This window comes from Nannobrachium achirus (genome assembly GCF_963921795.1).
Source record: "Nannobrachium achirus genome assembly, chromosome: 1".
NCBI classification, from domain to species: domain Eukaryota; kingdom Metazoa; phylum Chordata; class Actinopteri; order Myctophiformes; family Myctophidae; genus Nannobrachium; species Nannobrachium achirus.
This window is the reverse complement of record NC_137810.1, coordinates 28,349,332-28,374,203: the sequence shown is the minus strand read 5'-3', so window position 1 is coordinate 28,374,203 and position 24,872 is coordinate 28,349,332. Positions and strand designations below refer to the sequence as shown.

The 24,872-nt window shown below is 40.4% G+C and overlaps 2 protein-coding genes across 2 annotated transcripts; both read left to right on the top strand.

Moving 5' to 3' along the window:
* Positions 1-76: 76 nt before the first annotated feature.
* Positions 77-6,067, top strand: pars2 (prolyl-tRNA synthetase 2, mitochondrial). Its single transcript, XM_080722912.1, has 4 exons — positions 77-197; positions 1,818-2,156; positions 2,810-3,055; positions 5,179-6,067. The coding sequence occupies exons 2-4, from the start codon at positions 1,836-1,838 to the stop codon at positions 6,058-6,060; spliced, it is 1,449 nt and encodes a 482-aa protein (XP_080579038.1). The 5' UTR covers positions 77-197; positions 1,818-1,835; the 3' UTR covers positions 6,061-6,067.
* A 2,233-nt stretch (positions 6,068-8,300) lies between these two features.
* Positions 8,301-15,917, top strand: ttc4 (tetratricopeptide repeat domain 4). Its single transcript, XM_080722681.1, has 10 exons — positions 8,301-8,560; positions 8,668-8,785; positions 8,961-9,122; positions 9,668-9,745; positions 10,861-10,985; positions 11,944-12,030; positions 12,408-12,637; positions 12,908-12,992; positions 13,385-13,467; positions 14,624-15,917. Exons 1-10 carry the CDS (start codon positions 8,447-8,449, stop codon positions 14,721-14,723), a joined length of 1,182 nt encoding a protein of 393 aa, XP_080578807.1. The 5' UTR covers positions 8,301-8,446; the 3' UTR covers positions 14,724-15,917.
* The last annotated feature ends 8,955 nt before the right edge of the window (positions 15,918-24,872 follow it).

The following is a 24,872-nucleotide window of genomic DNA, read 5'->3' as shown; positions in this document are numbered from 1 at the left end:
TGCAACGAAACTCCGGGCCTATAGATGGCGGTGTAGAGTCCAATAGAGAGCTCTCTGTGAGGATGTGAGTAACGAAGGAAAATGACAACATGGCAGATCAATTTTGTACACAGCAAAGAAAGTATGAATGTACACTTTATTGATACTTTATTCTGTACTGCTCTAATGAATTGAACATCTTTTTGGCGGGGTAAAAGGTGAGTTTTGCTTAATTTCTATCCCAAACAAACGTGGTGACGGTGACAATCGAGCATTATGAAAGGGTTGGGTTCAAATGACACTTGACAGTCATGTTTCAGTGCTGCATGCATGTAACATGCAGTTATATGGGTAACATGTTAGCTGAGGGCGAGGTTCCAAACGGGGCTATAATAGTAACTTGCATAGTACTGTGTTCTATCCGTCTGTCATTCAATGTTATATGAGATAAAGGTTTCCTGTGTAAATAAGCCGAAAAGCTTACTGGGATCTCCTTTTAGTTGACCTTGTACCAGTGAACTGTACTGTCATGAAACGGCATCTTTTCCTATACAAACTTCTAATAGTCTTCAATCAATCAAAAGCATGGTATGCATTATGAAACCCCACTGTTTTGTCTGACAGAACTATGCTGACCTTGAAGTCAACAATAACAATTGCAACTGAACGCATGTTCCTCGGCTGCTTCTGTTCCTCTTATAACTACTTGGAGACCAGTCTATGCCGTCAGTACTTCTGACATCATATAATATATTGATGCAGGGTTTCCTGCAGCACTTTACAGGCCAGGCGCCCCGCCCGGCCTGAAAACCCCCCCGCCCCCCCAAGGGTATTAAAAAAAAAAAAAAAAAAAAAAAAAAAACTTTTTTTTTTTTCAATTTTTTTTTTTTTTCTCAAAAAAACTTTTTGGACCTCCAACAATGTACTAGGCATGATCGCGATCGCGAAATTGCATGTTTAACCCCCATACCAACCCTATCTTTCAAACATGGCAGCCATGTTTGTTTACATTTGAAGAAAACATAAGGGCTGGTATCTCCTGAATGCAGGAAATACTCAAGTAAAGTGCAAATACCTGAAAATCTCCTTTGTACAGTATAAGTACAGTACTTAAGTAAATCTACTTAGTTACTTTACACCAATGTTTCTTTTTTTTTTACTGTGCTGTAGACTTCTATGTATATGGCACGAGTGCTGGTTGATTAACCTGGGGGAAAAAAACAAGTTACACTGTCCTGTGAAAAATGTAGTTATTCAATGTTGAATAAATGTGAATGATAGCATGTAGTTGTGTTTTCCGTCATCATGGGCACATTCATGTGTTTTTATAGGGCAAAAATAAGAATTAATATAAAAAATTAAGTGAAATTAATTACTCAAATTAATTAATTAATTATCAAAAAATTTCGGCGCACGCGCGATAAGATCCCCCCCTGGTCAAGACTTTTTCCTGCAGGAAACCCTGTGATGATATCGATATATGACCATATGGCATACATGTCACTATCCATACTTTGAAGCCAGTCTATGACATCAGTACTTCTGACATCATATGTCATAATTATGTCATATTGATGATATATATGACCATATGGCATAAAAGGCACTATCCATAGTATTTTAAGGCTGTCTGTGACGTTAGTACTAACACATCATATTGATGTCACCAAGGATCTCCATATTGGCTTAAAACGGACAGACAGATATAAAGATTTGTTGATGTTCGGTTCTGGACCATTTGCCAAAACAACTTTAGGTCCTCTTTAGCAGGTGGTGCACTGCATTTTTGCAAATGTTGACTTTTTCCCCTATGTTTTGTTCCCCTTCTGTCTTTATAGGAATTATCTGAATCTACCATGGAGGTCCTAATAAATCAGGCTTTTCATAAACTCCCACGGTTCCTGCCCAGAGTCCTGTTCAGAACTCATTCCAGCTGTTCTGGACATGATGCCACAAAGCCTAGTACCCTCACTCAGTCCAAACCAAATACCCCCCCACTCCTGGTTTCCCGGCTCTACCAGCCCTCCAACCTGAAGGACATGGTGCAGGACGGCCGTTCTCCTACAGAGATGACCTGTAAGAGCCAGAGGCTGATGCAGCAGGCTGGGCTCATCCACCCCTCCAGCCCAGGGTGCTACTATTATCTCCCAGCCACTGTCCGCTCCATGGAGAAATTGGTACGTATGCCTGTCTGTGTAAAGCTGTTAAACACTTAACCCTGTGTACAACCTGTGTATACTTTTTGGTTTGTAGTACTTGGACTGGAGCCCCCTTAAAAGAAATTGCAGTATTTCAGTGACTGCAAGATTTCAGTGTCCAAGATTGTGTGTGTGCCACTAAATCAACGTAGTTTGATAGAAATACTTTTAAATACTGTTTTATTATGGATGCTCCGATTACGTTTTTGGAGGCCATTTCCGATCACCGATTTATTTTTTCATGATCTGCCGATACTGATACCGATTTATTTTCAAAGGAAAATATTTAACCTCTTATAGATGATTATTGATTAATTACGTATTGAGATCAGTTATTATGTTAGTTAAACATATTTTTATTGTGCAGAATTATTAACTATTATGTAGTAATAAAATACAATGTCAAATACAAAACATTAGCATGCCATACAGTTGAATTATTTCAAATTATAGAAACATGAATTCAAACATATTTAAACTAATATACCTAACAAAAGGATGCCTGCAGTTGGATGTCTGCCGATTGCCGATCGCGTCATTAATTGAATAAATCGGCTAATTTAAATCGGCCACCAATCGATCGGAGCATCCCTATGTTTTATACTTACTTTTACAATGTCTTCAAACCACAGGTGAGGCTTATCGACCAGGAGATGCAAGGCATCGGTGGCCAGAAGATAGACATGCCCAGCCTGTGTTCGGCCAAGTTGTGGAAAGCCAGTGAACGCTGGGACCTGATGGGGAAGGAGCTGTTCCGCCTGAAAGATCGCCATGAAGCTGACTACTGCCTTGGCCCCACACATGAGGAGGCAGTGACAACGCTGATAGCTCACCAGAGCACTCTGTCTTACAAGCAGCTCCCACTGCTACTCTACCAGGTATGCTGAAACCTTTTCATCAGGGATGGGTTATGGGGGAGATTAAGTGAAAGGGTCAAATATTTCTTTACAGATAAATCTGTGTTAAACATTTCAGAGATCTGCAGCTAGATTGAATGTTTTACCTTATGCTTTTATTTTGCGACCGTAGGTCGCATTTACTATCAAACCCTGCACAAAGTGTAAGTCAGTCTGTCTGTCAGTCTGTCTGTCACACCTCACACGTCACACTCTTGCCCTGCTCATATCTCCGCAACCGTTGCCCCGATCCATGCCAAATTTTGCACACACGTTCCTTACCTGCCAAACTACAACCTCCAAGGACCCCCGGAGCTCCAGGGACCCCCAGGTCCCTGGGGGACCCCCAGATGTAAAAAATGACCAAATGTGCTAAACTGACCAAATGACCACCCCAACGGGGCTGCTCACGGGGAATTCCCGGGGACCACCCACTCCTGGTGCTCCAGAACGCATGCAAAAGTGGTGGCGCCCCCAGTGGAGGACCCCCTACACTGCAGCTCACATAAAATGCCGTAACTCCGGCTAGGAGCGACCGGGACAGCCGGGGCCGGTACCTATTCGTCCGCCTTGCCGGCGCGGAGACCCCACCCCTCATTTCTCACATGGCCCTCTTCTAGCGCCACCATGAGGCCGATTTTTAAAAACACATTTTTGGACACTGCTCCTACAGATTTTGCCCTAAAATCACGAAAATCAATACACAGTATGTCTACACTCATGTCATCAACATGGATCAGGAAGATTTTGGCAAAACACATTTTTGCCCTATTTGTGGAGATAAGTGACCTACGGTCGCTTATCTCCCGATTAGGGAGTCTTACTGGTAATTAGTGTGGTTGCCTACTCCTCCCACATTTTTCGCGCCACACACTCGCGCCATATGTCAAATCGACCAGCTTCATCAGGAATTTGCAATTTGCATTTGTCTAAGAGAAAAGTTGTATTGTTTATTTGATATTAATTTATTTGTGAATTAATTTTCCCCACTGACTTTAATTAAAGTCAGTGGTTAATATTAACTTTTCCCAAATATGGAGATGAGTGACATCATAGACCACATGAGACCATATATGTCCATATATGGGCATTCCCCCTGAAAAGGTTAATATTAACACATATGGTGCCAACCCCGAGTTTCCCGTGTTTGTATTGGTACTACCGCTGTGCCAACCCCGAGTTTCCCGAGTTAATGCCGTTTTTGAAAAAAAAAAAAAAACTTTTTTTCAAAAAGTTTTTTTTTCAAATTTTTTTTTTGGACCTCCAGAAATGTATTAGGCATGATCGCGATCGCGAAATTGCATGTTTAACCCCCATACCAACTCATTCTTTCAAACATGGCAGCCATGTTTGTTTACATCTGAAGAAAACATAATGGCTGATAAATCATGAATGCCTGAACGGATTTCCAAGCGGATTTTTTTGTTTGAAAGCTGTGAACAGCATCTACACACGTGGTGCATCATCTAGGCATGGGCGTGCACTTTTTACACAATTGCACAATTACATGGAAAGTCTATGGTAACCATGGCAACGCGAGACATTGAAGAGAAAAAATCATTGCAACATAAGTGTTAAGTCCATATATGTATATGTATATATATATATTAAAGGATACAATAAATAAAATGTCCATATACAGTATGAACATTCCCAGATGATGCCCTGTCAGGCCCTGTTAGAGTTTATAGATGCCCTGCTAGGGTACCCCCTTATACTCATATATGGGGATTACAATTCACAAGATGCATTTACTTACTGGTAAACAAACATAGCCCCTAATGGAAATTCACTTCCCAAAACTCAAATATGATTTGAAACACAGGGCAAGCACACTTGCAATTTCACAATTTGAAAATGTTCTAGTTGGCAATATAATGCGTATTGAGGATTCGCTGCTGTTATAATAAACGTTATGTATAAAGCGCTTTTTGAAAACAATGTTACAAAGTGCTTTACATGTTACAAAGTGCTTTACAATGCCAAGATAAAGTAAATAAAAATAAAGATATATATTGTATACTGTATAATAATACAGAGGCATATGTTTATTATAGGTTAATGATTTAACTTGTTTTTCTTTTCTTTTCTCTTTTTTAATGCAGATCACCCGCAAATTTAGAGACGAGCCAAAGCCGAGGTTTGGTCTGCTTCGAGGGAGAGAGTTTTACATGAAGGACATGTATTCATTTGACGTCAGTGAAGGAGCTGCCTACCAGACCTATGAGTCAGTGTGCCAGGCCTACACCCAGCTCTTCTCACGCCTGGGGCTACGCTGTGTCCAGGTGCAGGCAGATACGGGGAATATCGGGGGTACACTTTCCCATGAGTTCCAGTTGCCAGCAGACATCGGCGAGGACAGACTGTTAGTCTGTGGGACATGCTCCTTTTCTGCCAATGTAGAAACGTTGTCACCAGGCAGGACTGACTGCCCACAGTGCCAGACTGGCACATTGGTGGAGTCCAAGGGTATAGAGGTGGGCCACACCTTTTACTTGGGCACAAAATACTCTCATATATTCAATGCCTACTTTAACAGTTCCCAAAGCAAGCCTGCCATCACTGAAATGGGATGCTTTGGTCTTGGAGTTACCCGCATTCTCGCTGCAGCCATCGAGGTGATGTCAACAGAAGAGGAACTCCGCTGGCCAGGACTTTTAGCCCCTTACCAGGTTTGTGTTATGCCCCCCAAGAAGGGCAGTAAGGCGGATCAGGCAACGAGTTTAGCAGAAGATCTGGTGCACACTTTGGGAGGAACTCTGCCCAGTTTAAGGGGTGAGGTGGTTTTTGACGACCGCACCCAGATAACAATTGGTAAGAGGCTGAAGGATGCCAAGCGGCTGGGCTACCCATATGTCATTGTGGTGGGGCAGAGCGCCCTGGAGGAAATGCCCAGGTTTGAGGTGATTTGTCAGCAAACTGGTGAAACAATGTTTCTGAGCATAGATGGACTGCTAGACCTTCTAGGTAGAGTGGAAACTATATAAATAAAAGTGGGGACACAAGTGAATAAATGCTTTATTTTTGTGTTGTGTGTTTGTCCCAAGGGTTTAATTATTTAGTGAGTGGTGGTGGTGGGAACTGGGAAAAGACCAAAGCCATGTACTGTAGGTAAAGTTGTATTGAGACATTGAGGAGAGACAGGAAGGTTGGAAAAACGTTTTCATGTCATAGAACCACATTCACCATGTTCAATATGCTTTATTCATAACAATTCCTACTGACTTTTTTTTTGATGGGACCAGAGTAGGAATATCATGGTTATTGTCATATACTAGGTGAGTGTTCATTTAACTCTGGGTCTTCAAGTGGAACCAAATGAGCAATTTGGAACCCCTGGTGGTCCCCGGAACCAACGTTGAGAACTAGTGTTCTATTTAATTTTGTTCCTTCTTGGCTGCATCTGATCAATGTTTGTTCAATTTGACGTGTGGTCAACCAGTTAACTCATTCCCAGCCAATTCTAATTTCCTGGTACTCCCAGACAGCCAGATCATCTTTCATCATCTTTTTGACCATATTCCATCACATTCTGTTAACACCTATGCAGTCAAATATCTGTACCTGTTGAATTAATCCCTCTGCACAGGTGTTAACAGAATGTGATAAAATATGATGAAATATGATCTGGCTGACTGGGACTACCTAAAAAAGATGATAAAATCATATTTGGCTGGGAATGAGTACATCCTTACATACAGTAAATGTAAGACATTTACCATTATTTGAGAGCAAACAATGCATCGGGACATGTTTGAGATATTTTCTATTCTATTATTCTATCTATTCTATTTCTATTCATATTATTCTTTCCCAGTTTTATGACAGGTTGCAATCATTAAAAACTATTGTTTATTTAGTAGGCCTACAGCCGGCTCTCATTGACTTGTATTTAATTGAGTTGAATCAGTGTGCCTGACGATTCGAATGTGTTGGAATAGTACGATGCATGGTAGGACCATGTTACGTGACGTTTCTCTGTTATGACCCATCTTCTTTCTTTCTTCATTTGTGAAACGGTTTTCATTAACATTTAGCTAATTTGGCTGTTCTAATCTAGATTTAGTTTTCTCATTGGAGCTTCAGGCTTGCCACACATGACTGAAATGTGTCTGACTTTGGCTCCCTCTACTTGTAGTTCAACAAACTACCAGTTGTACCACTGGCCTGCCTACATTTTAGGGACTGGTACAGTATATAAAGAAATGTTATTTATGATGAAAGTTTGACATGACTATTACCAGCCAACCAAGATGAGACTCATCCTCCTTATGTGTCAATGACACAAAGCTGTGGCTGACTGAACTTCTGTTCACTACAGGTCGATCCTCATTGACTCCCAGGTCTGAGTGTTTGTGAACCTTTGCAAAATTGCAAATAATAAATTACCTCAGTGAGCTTCTTTTGTGTGTGTGTGTGTGTGCGTGTGTGTGTGTGTGTGTGTGTGTGTGTGTGTGTGTGTGTGTGTGTGTGTGTGTGTGTGTGTGTGTGTGTGTGTGTGTGTGTGTGTGTGTGTGTGTGTGTGTGTGTGTGTGTGTGTGTGTGTGTGTGTGTGTGTGTGTGTGTGTGTGTGTGTGTGTGTGTGTGTGTGTGTGTGTGTGTGTGTGTGTGTGTGTGTGTGTGTGTGTGTGTGTGCGCGCGCGCGCGTGCGTGTGTGCCATATGTCAACATGTCACCAGTTGTACTCTACAATGCACAACAGTTATTTTTTAATAATACGTGTGATGGTCAGGAAAGGATGTACGTAAACAAACCGAGGTTCTATTTTATAAGTTCTAGATCAGTGGTTCTCTAACTTTGTTGTGTCAAGGACCCCCAAATTGACACTATTAGCCCGCAGACCCCCATTTGAAGAGATATGCCAGGGACTCAGGGACCCCCCATATAGGAGAAGATGATTTAAAGCTCTAGCAGTGATTCTCAACCATTTTAATTTCAAGGACCCCCAGTTTGACATGCATTATCTCTGAGACGGTGGGACCCCAATTTACAGTATATTAAATCACTGTTAATTTACCTACAACTATCATTTGGCTGGGGACACCCTGGAACTCCCTCAAGGACCCCTGGGGCCTCCCCGGACCCAACTCTGAGAACCAATGCTCTAGCTACTAGATCCCGGTCATGCTGAGGGGGAACTATTGTATCCGCACTCTGTTTCCACACGGCTGCATTTCAACGCAGTACAGTTAGATTCACATGCAATAACCTAACTGTATGATGTAAATCGTGATGTAAACAAGGAGTTCGCAGGGTTGTTCCATAAGCTAGATTTCAGTGCTATATTATTGTTGCTAAGCGGCGTAAGACAACTTTATCTGAAAGAAAATATTTTGATTATAAAGACAAGTCAACAACTGGTATTGGTCGAAAATGGCATCGTCGGCACTGCATGGCGAAAGCAGCGATGATGACATGGACGAATTCATGGAGAAATTCCAGAAGGAAAAATATAAAAATGCTTTCAGTGAAAGCAACTGGGAAGAGGTAACGTTTTAAAAACCCAGAATCTAACTCAACATTATACTGCCGCCTATTGCTTGTCTTAAGTTGAATGTTTAAGGCACTTCAACTGCAACTTCGTATTTTTCCAGGAGTTTGATAAAGTGCCCATGTTCATGAAAACAGCCCCTGGAGAGATTGATCCCCTAACAAACCCCGACCTGGCCTGTCTTCAGTCTCTCATCCATGATGAGGATAGATCTCCAGAAGGTATGATGGATGATGGATCTCCAAAAGCATTTAAACCTTTAAACACTTGTAATGTGAACAAAGCTACATGCATGGACAAAATGGAAAACTTGAATGCTTGTGTAAGTGATTTATAGTCATATTTTACATTTTACTATTTCTTCAAATGTTCTTTTTGCGTTACACATTTCCTCAGAGCATGCAGCAAGTCTCAAGGATGAAGGGAATACATATTTCAAAGAGAAGAACTACCAAAAGGCAATAGTGGCATACACAGCAGGTTTGAAGAAGAACTGTGCCGACCAAGACATCAACACTGTCCTTCTCACCAACAGGGCTGCAGCACACTTTCATATAGGTAGGGCATTTATCCTACTTGAATCTCTCCATATAAAGCAGTAGTTCGGGGTCCCAGGTGGTCCCTAGCTAAATGATGGAGAGTTGGTAAACAAGTGGACCCTTACAGATCTTTAACTTTTGAGAGTTTAAAATGAAACTGCTTTCAAGAGTTAAAATTGTTGTTTAAAATCTGCATGACTAAATTCACAAGACGTCTACACAATTAGAGAATGTCAAAGAATTGTTATTTTGATCAACATTTGCCTGTTATGATATCTCCCCTATGGTACCACATCAATAGTCCATGGAACTGTGGACAAAATCTTATCCAACGAAAACAAAATATTATAAGTTTGGGGTCTGAGAGGCTGAATCTCATCAAATGGTGCCCCATGGCTCAAATGCTGAATAAATAATGGACCTTGTTATGAAAAAGGTTGAAAAACACTGTTATAAAGCTACAAGGCATTATGTGCATCACTCTACATCAGGTATCTAAAAATGTAATACATGTATTTGTGATAATCTATCTTACCTATTTGCCATTCATATTTTGCCCTACAGGTAATATGCGCTCTTCTCTGAATGATGCAACCTGTGCAAAGAGGATCAAACCAAATCACCTCAAAGCGTTAATCAGAGGTTTGTGAAAGCATTGTTCAGAGTGGAATAATTAATTACGAAATGCTCATTACCCATTTGTATCTACTAGCCCTTACCCGTTCAAAGATATGAGCTCCAAAATTATGTGCAGTGTGTGGGTTATGGGATGTGCACTGTGCACACAGTATATGAGGGATGGAAAGTAACTTTAACTGGTGCTTGCATGATGTAGGAGCATCAATGTAAGAAACCCGTTTCGTTTAATGGCTACAGAGATACTGTCCCCCCCCCAGCCCGCCCGCCCACCCGCCTGCACACCACACCACACCCGCCTGCCTGCACACACACACACACACACACACACACACACACACACACACACACACACACACACACACACACACACACACACACACACACAGAGAGCTGGTTAAACATTTTGCCTCATGCTAGATGCAGAATAGATGTGCCTCATGCTAGATGCAGAATAGATAGTAGATACACCATAAAAATGCTAATATACAGCATACGATTTGTGAAAGTGACAAACAGGCTTCACAGTTATGTCAGGTGTGTTCATATGCTAATGGTGATGCGATTTCAGATCAATTGCTCCAGCCACTGAGGAGAAACGCTGTTTCAGACAGACAGACAGACAGACAGACAGACAGACAGACAGACACTCACTCAGACATTCGCAAAATTATAGTATAGATATGACAAGAAAACATAATTCTTAGTTATTAATTGTAAAAAGTGTTCTCGTTAAAGGAACAGTTCGCCCAGTTTCAATCTTAATTGGTTCTAACTAATGCTCTGTCTTCTTGCTCTGTGTCTCAGAGGAGGGGCGGGCTGTGGACAGATCAGAAACCTGCTGTTTCCCAGTCACATAATCTGTAGGTAGTATGGGTAACAAGATTTCAGACTTAAAAAAGAAAATGGCTTCTATTTCAGCATGCTTTCCAGGAAGAGAAAGGCAGTTGGTAGTCCGTTTACTGAATTGTACATAAACTCCACGTAACAGCACTCATCTGAGACCCAGTAGACAGAATGGTGCAGTCTTATAATGAGCATTAGCGAGGACCAATTATATGCAGATAAGGTTGAAAGTGGGTGAAGCGCTCCCATAAGTATTGATCATATTCTGCTCACAGGTGCCCAGTGTTGCATGGCTCTACGGAACTTTGCAGTGGCCATCCAGTGGTGTGATGCTGGACTGGAGGCCCATCCCACTGACAAGATGCTGCAGGAGATAAGAACAGCGGCGGACAAACAGAAGGTATTGCCGGCGGTAATGCATCACCCCATAGGTTTACAGTAGAGTTATTCCCATACCGATATCGGTATCGGAAAAGCCGCCGATACTGCTTAAACTGCTGGTATTGGTGAGTATGCCAGTCTTTGTCATTCCCATACTACATAATCTTTTTTAAATTTGTATTTATTCCTAGGCTCTCAAACGTTTACATTTCAAGGACCCCCATAATTCTTGACAGTGCACGAATGGTTGTCCCAGTGTTACAGGCCCGTAAAGGCAACTACACACACAGCACGATATTTGGCCCGATTATGCAGTCGCCGACCTTTTTTGGCATTTGCCGACTAATCCCCCGATCTGACGCAAGATCGGGCTTAGCTCATCGAGATTTCACTTGCTGTGGGTGAAAAGTACTGCGAGAAGATCCGACCACGATTCTAGTGCTCAGCGATGCCTACCCGAGCGTTTCTAGATATCTAGAAGGTTTGATGGACCCTATGTTGAGAACCACTGTCCTAGATCTTTTTTTTTCCTTCTATTTTTACACGGTGGTACACAGATCGGTACTCAGTATCGAACAATTTAAATATAATCATTGAATCAATGCAAAATTACTATTTTATAGTTTGTCGTACAGCAGTGATGCTCAAACATAGCAAAAATAGAATAGCCCCTAGACAAGTTCACGTGTTACATCGCTATACGTTGTGACCCTGTAGATCACTATTGGTGTCATGTGATCCCATCACAAGATGGTCTCTAGTTTTTCATTTAATTAATTTTTTGTGCCCATGCTAGTATAAGCGGTCTGTCCATCCAAAACTCTTAAGTTCAAACGAAGAGCTGGTCGCAGCTTATCACAAGTTATGTGCCTGATTTCGGTTTACCATGGTACTATAAAGATCACAATGGAGAACCCAGTTCGTAAATCTTATTGGGGTATTTAAATCAATGAACTGAAGCCAACTTTGTTTTTCAGAGAGCGGTAGAGAGAGACGCCAGGAAGGCCAAATTGAAAGAAAAGAAGGATCAGAGTAAGAAAGAGGATCTACTGAATGCTATAAAGGTGAGAACCTGAGAATCTCTGTTATTAACCAATGTTAATAGAAGAAATGCAAATCATTAATGCCCTTTAAATTTTCTTTTGTTGATCGGTGGAGTCCTTTGCCCTAATTGGAACAAGATTAATTTATTTAGTTTGGGCACACTGAGGCTTAAACACACTCTTGGCTCGGAATGTAAACCTGTCTTGTTGAAAAGACAGAGGAGACAGCACATTTTGTATCACACACTGAGAAAGCATACCCCCACCGAAGTCTGAATAATGCTGCTGAGTGAGACTTTGACCCTGGTACTTTCTCAGATCTGTTTTAATGTACCTTGAAATAAAATCTTCACAGCACCTTTTACTGTCATTATGGGACTTTTTATTTATTTATGTAGAAGCGGGGTATCAAGCTGCTCCTGGCTGCCAAGCATCAACATCATGACGATGAGGACAGGGGCGCCTCTGGGGCCATTGCAGAGCTGACCCTGGATGGCCTCAGCTCCCAGGAGGCCACAGGCGTAAAGGTGTTCCTAGATGAGCAGGGCGTCCTGCACTGGCCTGTGCTTTTCCTCTACCCAGAACACCAACAGAGTGACTTCGTCTCTGCCTTCTGTGAAAGCTCTTGGTATGCTTCTTTTGCTTCCGCCAGGATTTAGCTGACTGTCTAGTGTTTAGTGGTCATTGGAATACAATAGGCTTTTGTCGCAGTTTACTGTAAATAATTGCAAGGCAGACAGTTATTTATGTATTTATTTGTGGTGCAGCTGTGGAGTTGACAAAATAACTCAACGGATGAATTGATTATGATTTTGCTTTCCAGGCAAATTGAATTGCAATGATCTATGAAAATGAATGCTTAAGTACCTCAGAATCTAATAATCTGCTCTTCTATTAGTTTCTTAGATCACCTGTCAGTTATGTTTGGAGAGGAACTTCCGCCTTGGGACACAGACCAGAAATATCTCCCACAAAGCCTAGAGGTTTGAATCTTTCAATTGAGATGTACATATCAAAACTGTAATTGGTCAACTACATTACAGATACAGCAGAGAGCAGGTTCCAAGTCTTTTGGGCATTTATTTTTATGAACAACATTGTTACATACTAATTAACACACAATTGTGCGTACTGTAAAAAGGTACTAATTTAATTGTCTAGTAGTCCACTATTTAGGATCCATAATAATTTAAACATGAAACCCAAGCTGAACATTTCTAGTCTTCCAGTCTGTTCTGCAAATTAGCTGGCTTTAATTGTAAGTTATTGATAAAGAATAATGTATAAGATGTAATTTGAAATGCAAAGGCTATCTTAAAAAACAACAGTAGGTTTTGGTTCCCAGTTAAGTGTTTTATTTCTTGCCACTCCTTAGCTTTTCTTTGAAGACTTTGAGAAGCAGACGTTGTACCAAGTTGACCCAGAGATGTCACTTTTGAGTGCACTGCAGCACAAAAGGTATGTGTTGCTGATGTGCTGTTTGACTTTGTCATCGAGGCCAGATTCTCATAATATAATTCGGTTTAGTCGTGCGAATGGGAGGGGTGAAGTTGCCACATTCTTGCATATTTAATTGATACGTTTGCGCTCACACTGCACTTTGTCATCCAAAACAAGGAATCGCTTAGTCCACGTCTGTCCACGGGACATGTATGTATCCAAGCTGCATAATAATGCCTCCTCCATCTCCCTGTGTTTATTAATTCTTCAAGTTCAACTCACAATGTAACCGTAGGACCCCCGCCAAATTATCTGCGGTCAGAAACGGGCGATCAAAAAAAGAAAGCAAATACTTGAGCAAGATATGAATATCTACGAAGAGAACGTCAACGTCTCTCTCTCTCTCTCTCTGCCCCTCGTCTTGCCTCCCTGGCTCCCTCTCTCTCTGCGCTCCACGCGTAAAGCGTCTCCATTTTGACATGATTTGGCACGGAGAGGGAGAGAGAGAGAGCGAGCAAGGGCAAGAGACCCACAAATCGGCCTATATTATATTAGGCCTATAGCCTATATAGGATAATAGTGACTCCAGTGGCACTTTCCTTTTATCTGACTGTGAGCAACTCCTCACAAATAATACACTATGCGCGATCGAGGGAGCGGTGTTCAGAAATTAAATCAATGAGAGGAGGGGGCGGCCAGCATGGGCCTTAGGCTAATGGTCAGTCATATATAGTCATATATAACTATGGATTTAACCTGCACATGGCTCTATATACCACAATGTTTCATTGCCTGTATTTGAGACGGATGGATTAACACCAACAGTGAAGCGTTTGCTGAATCGAAACCACCGTTTCTTGGGGGATTTGCATTTGTTTCTTTGATTCGCAAAAGAATACGGATACGTCTTCACACATGCCCAAACGATGTGTATTTTCCGACAATATGCTACAGGATTAGTTTTAATCGCAATAAAACGTGCCTGTGTGAATGCCGCCTCAGTCATCTTACATGCTATGCTGGGTACAATCCCCCGATCTTGGTCATGTGGCTATGAAGTAAAACCAGACTGAACTTAGATGTGTGAATACATGTCAGCTGTCCTGCTACATGGAGTGGGCTGACATCAAAACTAAACTCAAAGTTATGACTTCTCCTTTCTGTCTTCTGACAGGTGTTTTGTCAAGGCGGGCACGCCCAGCTTCATTGTACTGGTGAAAGGGTCATCATTCTGCAAACAGTTTTTAACAGGACAGACCGTAAAGAGATTGTAACTACATTGCATTCCTCAGACAAGAGGAAAAACTTGTTTGGTGTCATCCTGGGATTACTCATTGTGTTACAGTCTGCACATATCCTTTAAATTATTTTATTTCAATGACCTTTCCAACTGAATTGTCTCAAAATAAAGTAAAATGTATAATTGCAAACGTACAGTATTCATCATGCATGGTAAGTAATGTCACAATTCTAATGAATATAGGCAAAACCTTTATTTGTATTGCACAAAATAGTTTGTTCGCAAAACTGTTAATTTCAGTGAGCGATTTCGTTTACAGCAATGAAATAGTTCTTTGAAAGAATCACTCACGAACAACCCATCACTAGTTTAGTGTGGTTTCTATAGGCAACACACTTTCTTTTTTCTTTTTCTTTTTTCTGTCCGAGATTATTATTTTTTTTGCCAGCAAAGTGAACCTGTGTTTTGTACATTTCTGACTGATGATGTTATCCAGGTTGTAAGGCTGGATATCTTGGACAATATACAGTAATGTCCAGTCAGACACGATTGGTCATGCTTCGCTTGAGATCACAATATAAAAAAAAGCTTAACACCTGACATCACACTATGGAATTTAATGGCAAGACAGAATTCATCAAGAACAGAACTTTCTGGTATAAACCCATGAATTACAATCACAACATGTAATATAAATAGTACGACGGAATTCAACAGAAACAGTACACATTTATTTCCCAGAGGATTACTTGCGATTCGCGTCAGTGCAACCACACTTTCTAGTTGTAATAATAATTTGATTAATTAAAGCCTTTAAAATGAGCAATAAAGCCCAAGACATGAATTAATAACATGGACGCAAAATAATGGATACATATAATTAGAATAAAGTGGTTAGCAAAACATTGTATACTGTACAATGTACATACTTGATTGGAAAATGTGTTTCCTGAAGGGTTTTAAAGATAACACTGACATAGATAACACGGTTAGTGAACACAAAGATTACACTTTTGTCCATGCAGCAAGTACCTTCAGTCATGTATGGCTGGGCATCAAAGGCTGTTCTTTAAAGTCGACTTCGTAATCCTACCTGAGGATCTTCGATAGCATTGTGGCTCATAGGGTGTTTGAAATAAGTCATATTATCCTATGTGTTTTTAGACCCTAGCAGTAGATTTGTGCATACTGCTCCTATGTCCTTTCTTTTCATGACCAATCTGTCCAATTTCCAACTAAGCCAAATCCTCATAAAAATAAATGTGCATTTGAATCTGTTGCTGAATGTTGCATAAATGTGTTAATTGTGTATAACAAGGTTCATTATTATTGAACATCTTTGCCAGTTATTTTATCAATCTTACGTAGTTTAAAATGGTTTTAAAATATCAAATATTTCTAGGGCTTACATGATTTAGTATAAAGATCCCGCTCGATTTACCCATTCATTTCATGAATTAGTGTTGAGGCATGTTTGAGACCTTGATTTAGCTGTTAATTTGGAAATGTTACTTTAGTTTCTCAGAAAGCCCTACCCATGGAATATAGCTCAAATTAAGATAGTGTATTGGTATGTAGCAGGGAAGGAACAGATGAGCAGGATTTTCCCATTCACTTTATTTCCCTGGCACTCCATGCCATGCATATTCAGAGTAGTTAAAATCACACAAATAACAGGGTGCAGAGAACAGTAGTTATGTTAACAGTAGTTAACAGTAGTTATACTTATGTTTAGTCACACCCAGTGCACAGTGTCATTCAAGGACAGGCGTCACTGCTTAAATCAACAATCACACTCCCTACTGTGCCCTTCTCAAAAAAGGGTATTCACACATGTACTTGCATACATTATGTTTTCATTGTAATGCATTTCCAAAGCTTAAAATGTAAACCATTTCCGGGGCAGCTTTAATTATTCACTTTTTTAAACATTTATAAGCACATATCCCCTCCCCACCACCATCACCCACAAAAAGCATGTCATGCAGGTGTAATATTTATAGTATTGTGTTTTCCGACTGTCTTATGATATTTTTGGCATAGTACTGTGCTTTGTCTGTCATTTAATGTTGTATGAGTTGTAAATCAATCAGATAAGTAAGTAAGCCGATGAAGCGATGTATGTATCCCATATACAGTCTAGTCAGGTATCCATAAAGCACCACTGTTACATTGACCTCATTGGGGCAGTCTGGATGACTGTGGGGTTCTTCTTGCGGATTTTTAGTTCCCGGTTCATCTGACACCAAGAGCACACCACACAGAAGCAGGAAGCCACGATGTCTTTGCAGAAAGAACCCTATGGGAACAACAGGTTATTTTAGCTGTTTGTTTGATTATTCTATAATGTATTGTGTTGTTGATATAATCAATTCAATACATAACGCCTCAAACTCAGTTCCATATGGTTATTATTATTATCATTATTATTATTATTATCAATACAACAGAGTAACAGGGTTACATAACACCAGACCTTGATTCCATATTTTTGTCGAATGGCAACCCGAAGAGACAATGCAGCTGGAGGCACAAAAAGAGGAATCCCAATGCTTGACATTGCAGCAGGGCTGCATATGTCTAGTAAGGGGAGACAACGAGAACCTTGTCCGAATTGTCCTGTGGTGTCGCAGGCCATGCAAGGACAGCACCAATATCCATAACAACCTGAAAAACACACAAAGATCTCTTTAGACATTCTTATATACTGTTTGACAGGCCTGTGTCAGAATATTTGAAAGAAATACAAGAATTACTTCTAATAAATATAAAGTGCTGATAGTGATATTAGAATTATTACTGACAAGCCTTCATATCAGAACAGCAGTCGAAGAGAGTAGTGTTCCAGTTCCCTGTATGTTCTGCCATTTTGCAAATAGTCAACCTGCAAACAAAATTGATTAATGACAGAATACAGCAGAAAAACAGTGAAGCGTTGTCTAATGTAGGCCAAATGCTTGAATATAAACTTGCCACAAAAAGTTCGGAAATCTAACTTTGGTCGATTATATCTCACCTTTAATAAACCCAAATGGTATTGTGTTTTATATCATTTTTATCGTTGATTTGTCACCTTTACAACGAAGTACAGCTTGTAAGCATCGGGCATTCGAGGCATGAGCTATACAGCCAAACGTGTGGGTAGCGCCGACCAGAATTTTGCCAAAATGGCTTGCAATATACTGTTCTGCTGCCATTTACTCTCGTTTTGGGCTTCCCTGACACTGAGCTTAACATTAATAAAGTGTAAAAATTGCCAATATGTGTTGTTTTTTCTTTTCCTTATTACTGTGAGAGAGTGCAATCATTCAATGCCCCAAGTAACAAAGGTGAAGACCAAAAGAACAGTATTGCAGGCCTGCCAGGCCATTTTGACAATTTTTGGAGGAGCGCTACCCACACGTTTGGCTGTGTTTCTCATTCCACGAATGCCAGATCCTTACAAACTGTACCTCATTGTAAAGGTGACGAATCAACGATAACAATGATATCAAACACAATACCATTTGGCACAATTAAAGGGGGGATATAATGGACCGAATGTTGGCAAATTTTGGGTCAGCGCAACCCACACGTTTGGCTGTGTAGCTCATGCCTCGAATGCCCGATGCTTACAAGCTGTACTTCGTTGTAAAGGTGAGAAATCAACGATATTAAAGAGGAGATATAATGGACCAAAGTTAGATTTCCAAACTTTTTGTGGCAAGTTTATGAACAGGAAGAGGCTTAAGAGCCTCACTTTCTGCAGCTTACAATAGAGCTCTTGACACAGACAGGATGTCTTTACTCACAAAAAAGCCTAAACAGGCCCCCAATAGACTCTGTTTTTCTACACAGTACACACCAGCAGCAGGGCTTATAAAAAATGTATTTCTCAAACACTGGCATATTTTGAAGAGTGATCCCAAACTGGCAAATATATGTGCTGACCCTCCTCTCTTCTCTTTCAGACGCTCCAGAAGCCTCAGGGACCGTCTTGTCCACTCGGACATGAATGCACCTTCCCCCCCGTCCTGGCTCCCCAAACCGCCTTTAGGTTTCCACAAATGTGGCAATTGTGCCCAGTGTTCCAATTCGACCAATACTAAATTCTTTACTCATCCACGTACTGGTAAAAAAATTCAAAATATCTTCTTTCATTAACTGTAATTCCACCCATGTGGTCTATATGCTCAAATGCCCCTGTGGCCTTGCCTACATTGGCCAAACAAAGAGACCACTTAAAATAAGAATCGGTGAACATAAAACGGCCATTCGCACAAAGAATTTGGATTATGCAATAGCTAGGCACTATATACAAGCCAACCATGGCTCCCCAGCCTCCCTCAAGTTCTGGGGCATTGAGAAAATTGCAGCCCCACAACGAGGAGGTGATGTAATAAAAAAAACTTCTATGCAGAGAAGCAATGTGGATTAATAACCTTGACACATTAGAGCCCAATGGCCTAAACGAAGAACTGAACTTATCCTGCTTCTTATAGACGGTCCCTGAGGCTCTCTTCCCTATACTCTGTTTGTGCTATGCATTCATATATTGTAAATGTTTTTATTGGCCCAACACTGTTGGCCCCTATTGTTGACTGTACATGCACTGTTTTCTTATTTTTACTCTTATGTATTTGTTTATCTAATCAGTATTGCCTGAGACTGACATGCAGCACCTGATACCTGAGAACCAATAGCCATTGAGAGAGCCACCCTCTCCTGTCTCTTTAAATGCTCCTCTTTGTTTGCTGCAATTCATGACTCTGACGAAGATGCACTAGCATCGAAACGTTAGTCAATCCTGTTGTACTGGCACCTGAATAATAAAAAGGCCAAAATCGTCTGAGCTGCTCCAGTGTCTCTCTCTCTACTGCATATATCTGTCCCTGCTCCTGTGATGCACCAGACTAGCCGTGTAGGCTGAGGCGCGCTGTAGAACCCCTTTGAGCCTCACTTTCTGTCTGTAACATCTTATGGCCATTTTCATAATGTTGCAAACTTATGATACAGATGCAGATTTCAGCAGATAGATATCAACAAAATCTTTCCAGAACCTGACCATGACGTATTGATATATATTTTTGGAAAGCTAAATCACATATGTGTGTACACAAGACAAATCTCCATTTCAAATGAATTATAACTCATGCAAATAAGAAATAAAGCACAGGTCAAACAGCAAGGAAAACAAATGATGTATCACGCTGAAAGAGAATATTTAATGGTGACTTATAGTATACATGTACTATACAATAATTCTATAGCCATGCCATGGAAATGCAGTTTCCCTTAAAGGATGAATAGTGTTTATATGTACCTAAAGTTACAAGCTGAAGCTTTTAGAATTTCTTTCATTCTTTCTTTTTCCCCTTTTTTAAACTAAAATTATTACAATATATTATGTTGATTACCTTGCAGCAGTCTCATCCAACAGGAGGGAGAAAATGAAGTGAGTAGACCTCTGAGAATGTGTGTTGTTCTACAGTAGACTACTTGTCAGAAATATGCTGCCAAACCTGAACCTCAATGTTCATTGAGTGTTAAAAGGCCAGTCCACAGCAATGATTCACGATGCACCTCCTTGCAACCCTTATCCCAAATGGCAGTTGTAAAGAGATGCATTGGTGTGGATTGGCCTTAAACCGGTTTTGTAGCAAGAAGTTGCATTGGCGTGGACTGGCCTTTATAAGACTATTCCAAGAAGCGTATTGAGTGTATATAGCCAAGCACGTGACATCCCTTTGTCTTTTGAATGTGAGTTATATGTACTGTTGTTTACCAAGCATGTACCTCCAAAGAGAGTAAATAACTACAGAAAGGCTACAACAAGTTCGGTTGACTTAGATCACACAGGCCTTCTACTGTACCTCTAATCCTCCAATACTCACTTTGGTCAAAGTAAGTTGTTTTTAAACATAGAGAGAACAAAGTGAAGAATTGCCAGAGGACGAGATCTACACCCAGCACATGGTAAAAACTGCAGGGATCATTGCATAGCCTAATTGCCCACAGGGACTAACTGAGCCGACCATTCATAATCGTGATAGAGTGAAACCAGCCCAGGAGGTTTTGCAGATACTGTTACAGGCTATGCCCATGACATCATCATCATACCTGGAAGTTATGCGGGAACGCCTACTGAGCGACAAAAAAATACTTTCTGGCCTTGACAGCCCATACATCCAAACAGAATCTGATTGCATTAAAAAATGTTAAACGATGTTAAACTCACTTTGCCACTCAATTTGCCACTCGATATGTCATTTACTTTAAAGGGATATTCCACTTTCAACAGGGAAACACCTTATGGGCTTTTCTCCCCACACACCCATTGTAACTTCAAACTCCATTTTAACCATGATAGATTCATTAAAAACACCCATTATTTTTTCATATGCCCTCCTAATACGTGAGCAGGCAGTGTTTTATCCATACATTTTTTCATTTATTTTTAATAATTATTTGGGAAAATGGAAAAAATGAAATACAAAAAATAATTATTAAAAATAAATGAAAGAAGTTATCGAAAAAACACGGACTGCTCACGTATTAGTAGGGTATTATGAGTCACCAGAAAAAATAATGGTGTTTTTAATGAATCTATCATGGTTAAAATGAAGTTTGAAGTTACAATGGGTGTGTGTGGGGAGAGGCCCTGGGCCTGGAGGGCTTGGTAACATTTACATCAAATATCTAAATATATAGAATCAAGCAAATTAAAAACTGTTCAGGGTGTTCATAAAAGCCTCATTAGACGATCAAATTACCAAACGTTTTTTTTTTTTAAGTGAAATATCCCCTTAAGCATGGGCATACCCTCTATAACATTACACATACAGTAAATGTGAGTGTGAAGCCTCTTAGATAGGCTGCCAATCAATGTGGTGAGAGATTAATGCAAGTTGATTGGCGAGGTGTCATCTGATGCAGAATAGCATGACTCTCAGCCGTCCCGCCAGTATTTCACACTGTATTGTGATTGTTGCAATCCAAAATACTTGATTTTGCGGTGGCTTAAAAAAATAATAACAAAATACAGCAAAATGACTAAGCACCATAAGCATCACAGATAACAAGTAAGCGCCATAGTACTGTATGTCTGTGTGTGGGGTTTACAAATATTGAACCAATGAAAAATATTAAGAAGTGCTTCTGACTAAGGCTGTCACAATTATTACATAATCATTTAATCGCAATTATTTGACATAATCACGATTATTTGTCAATCGTTTCCATGTTAAAAAATAGTCGAAATAGCAGATCTACAAGCTCACAACGCATAACATCGCATTGTAGATCGGCTATTTCCACTATGTTCTTTATGAAGTTGTCAAATATGTCATCATTTCTTTGTATATTTAGGTTATGTGTCATATCTACCATGTGTCAAAAACACAATTAAATCGTTAATCGCAATTATTTGAGTGACAATTAATCGTCATGTAAAATGTCATAATCGTGATAGCCCTACTTTCTGACTAAACCTCCCAACTGAACTCCATTTGATCCTCAAGCTGTTCAAACTCCACCTCTCACCTCTGCATGGTACACAGAGCAGCCTTTTTCTTTCTTTCTTTCTTTCTTTCTTTCTTTCTTTCTTTCTTTCTTTCTTTCTTTCTGTTAATATAGTGACACGTGCAAGTATCTGACAATATATGTCACAATATTCCAATTTTGATGTATTGTGTTGTTTTAAAAACAAGTTTGTTTTTTCATTTCCTGAAAATTGACCATAGTTGATTTCTAAAGATCTGTCTGAACGGATTTCTTTTTTAAATTGAAACATTCTTTTTTTACTAATTCAATGAATATTGCAGTTTTATGCAAATTATTCTTCTGCCTCTAAAACATACATGCAAAGTCACATTTTCATGATGAAATACTGTAGAGGGTTAATCTAAATATCACTGAAACCAATCTTACACCAATTGTCCAAAGGGGGGCGCTATATTATTTTGAGCAGTTTGTGAAAGCTTAAACCCGTTTTTATCCTGGGATTCTACACACAATTTAAGGACCTTTATCTAACATGCCTGCCTATGAAGTGCAAAAAAAATATATATATATATTATATACATTGGCCTATTATAGCGCCACAAGGAGGCCAAAAAAACCTACCTGACCTGCTGGAGACCTGTTCTCGGAAGAACACTGCTTCTAGTTTTTCTTTGATTTCTTTTCTCGCTTTTCCTGCTATTTCCGCAGCTTTTTCCGCTGCTTTTTTCCTTTCCTACTTTTTCCTGGCTTGTCCACTTTATTGCTGCTTGCAGCTATATTATACCATTGTTTTTTGACTTAAAGCGAGCCCACAATTGTTTCGAAGGAACAATATTTTCTAGTTCAGGAATGCTACCTTGGAATCCTTGGGAAGGGGCACAATGGTGGACATTTTGAAGCCTGCGGGAACCACCACTGGGAGAGGGAGAGGTTGAAAATGCCTGAAAAAAAAAAAAAAACTCTTAAAACTGCGCAAGTCTTTAGAATGCGACCCAGGACCCTGTCAGTGCTTGTTGTGAGATTAATCCCAGTTTGGTGCATAATTAGACCAATAGGCCTAATCCTGTGGTATCCCAGCAAGCACGTCAGGACCTGGACCAATCAGTGCCACATTTTGTTTGACAGGATTATTGTTATTGTTTGTAATGTTAATTGAAATATGAGCATATAAGGTTATATTCTGGGACATATCTAACTAGTTATGATAATTATCTGGCCTAGAATATCACCTGATTTCAACCAACATAAATCCTGTCAAACAAAAAAGTCCGACATCAAGATCTTCCCCATGTGGGCTGTGTGTCGCTATTTCTTAATAGCTTTGGGACATTTACTGTAGGCTAAGGGTAAAGAAACTGTGAGCTTGTAGATCCATTGTACACTCCATTCCCATTGAAAAGTATTGTCAGATAGTCTAGGACCTGATATGTTTGCACTTCATTAAGGAGAGAATATATATATAATATATCTGTTTTTGGCTAATATGACCCCAAGGAACAACGTACTGTAAGAACTGAGAGATAATCTCTATCCGGGACCAAACGGGGAAATCCCGCTAAGGCAAACGCCGATAAGGCAAACGCCGATAAGGCAAACTGGGCAAATGTACTGCCTGGGTCTCCTACCGTAGTGATAGGGCAACATGCAAATCTCCTTCTGCCGTCCCGTTAAGGAAAAATGCAACAGAGTAGCCTCCTTTTGTTATGGTGAAATGAATAAAGAATTTTGAGCAATACAATGGTTATATGTCACAGTTATTGTCCACGACATTGCAAGCGGCGCGAAGCGGAGCGCCATGCGAGTTACGAAGCCGTGGTGAATGCTGGGCAAGCGCACGATAAACGCATGAATGGGATCATGAAACACGATGCAGGTGAGCTCACATTTCACCATAACAAAAGGAGGTTTAGTACATTTTGCCTTATAGGTACTTTGCCTTAACATGCTTTTGCATTACGGGACGCGCCCGACCTTCACCTTTTTTCCTGACTAAAGGTTTTAACGTTTTGTATATATTTATCTTATTGTTCATTACCTGTAACTCCTTCAATGATACATTGTATGTACCGTAAGTTTGAGTATTTGAGTAAAGGTCTTCACAACACTTCAGTCTGAATCACAATACTTCAGTCTGAGGACCTCCTGTTTCTTGTTTGGCAGCAGCATGTGTTTGGTCTCCTGACCTGAACACCTTTTTTGGAGCTGTGTGGAACACAAGCTCCCTATACGTGGCCGTGTGTGTGGGTCTGTCTGTCTGTCTCCGTGTCTGCGTGTCTGTCTGTAGCCTGCAGTAACCTTTTCTGACCACACATGTTAAGGGAGGGGCGCTGTTGCACACACACACACACACACACACACACACACACACACACACACACACACACACAGCTCCACTTCGAACAGAGGTTCGATTTTTATCTATAATTCTATTTTATAAAATTATACGATTTTAAATCAAAGTGCTACTTATCAATCCTGTGATAATCTAAGCTGGAATGCAACCAAAAGTTCTGGATGGTTTTAACTGTTCATGATATTTGGTGAATCTGTGCTTCCTCGGCCTACAACGTCTCTGCTGTGTTTGGAGAGGAACAGCAGCTAGCACCAGCTGCAGCACCTAGCCCAACCAGGCTGGGTCACCACCAGCAGTAGCTATAGCTCCACCAGGCTGAGCCACCACCACCAGCAGCAGCTAGCTCCA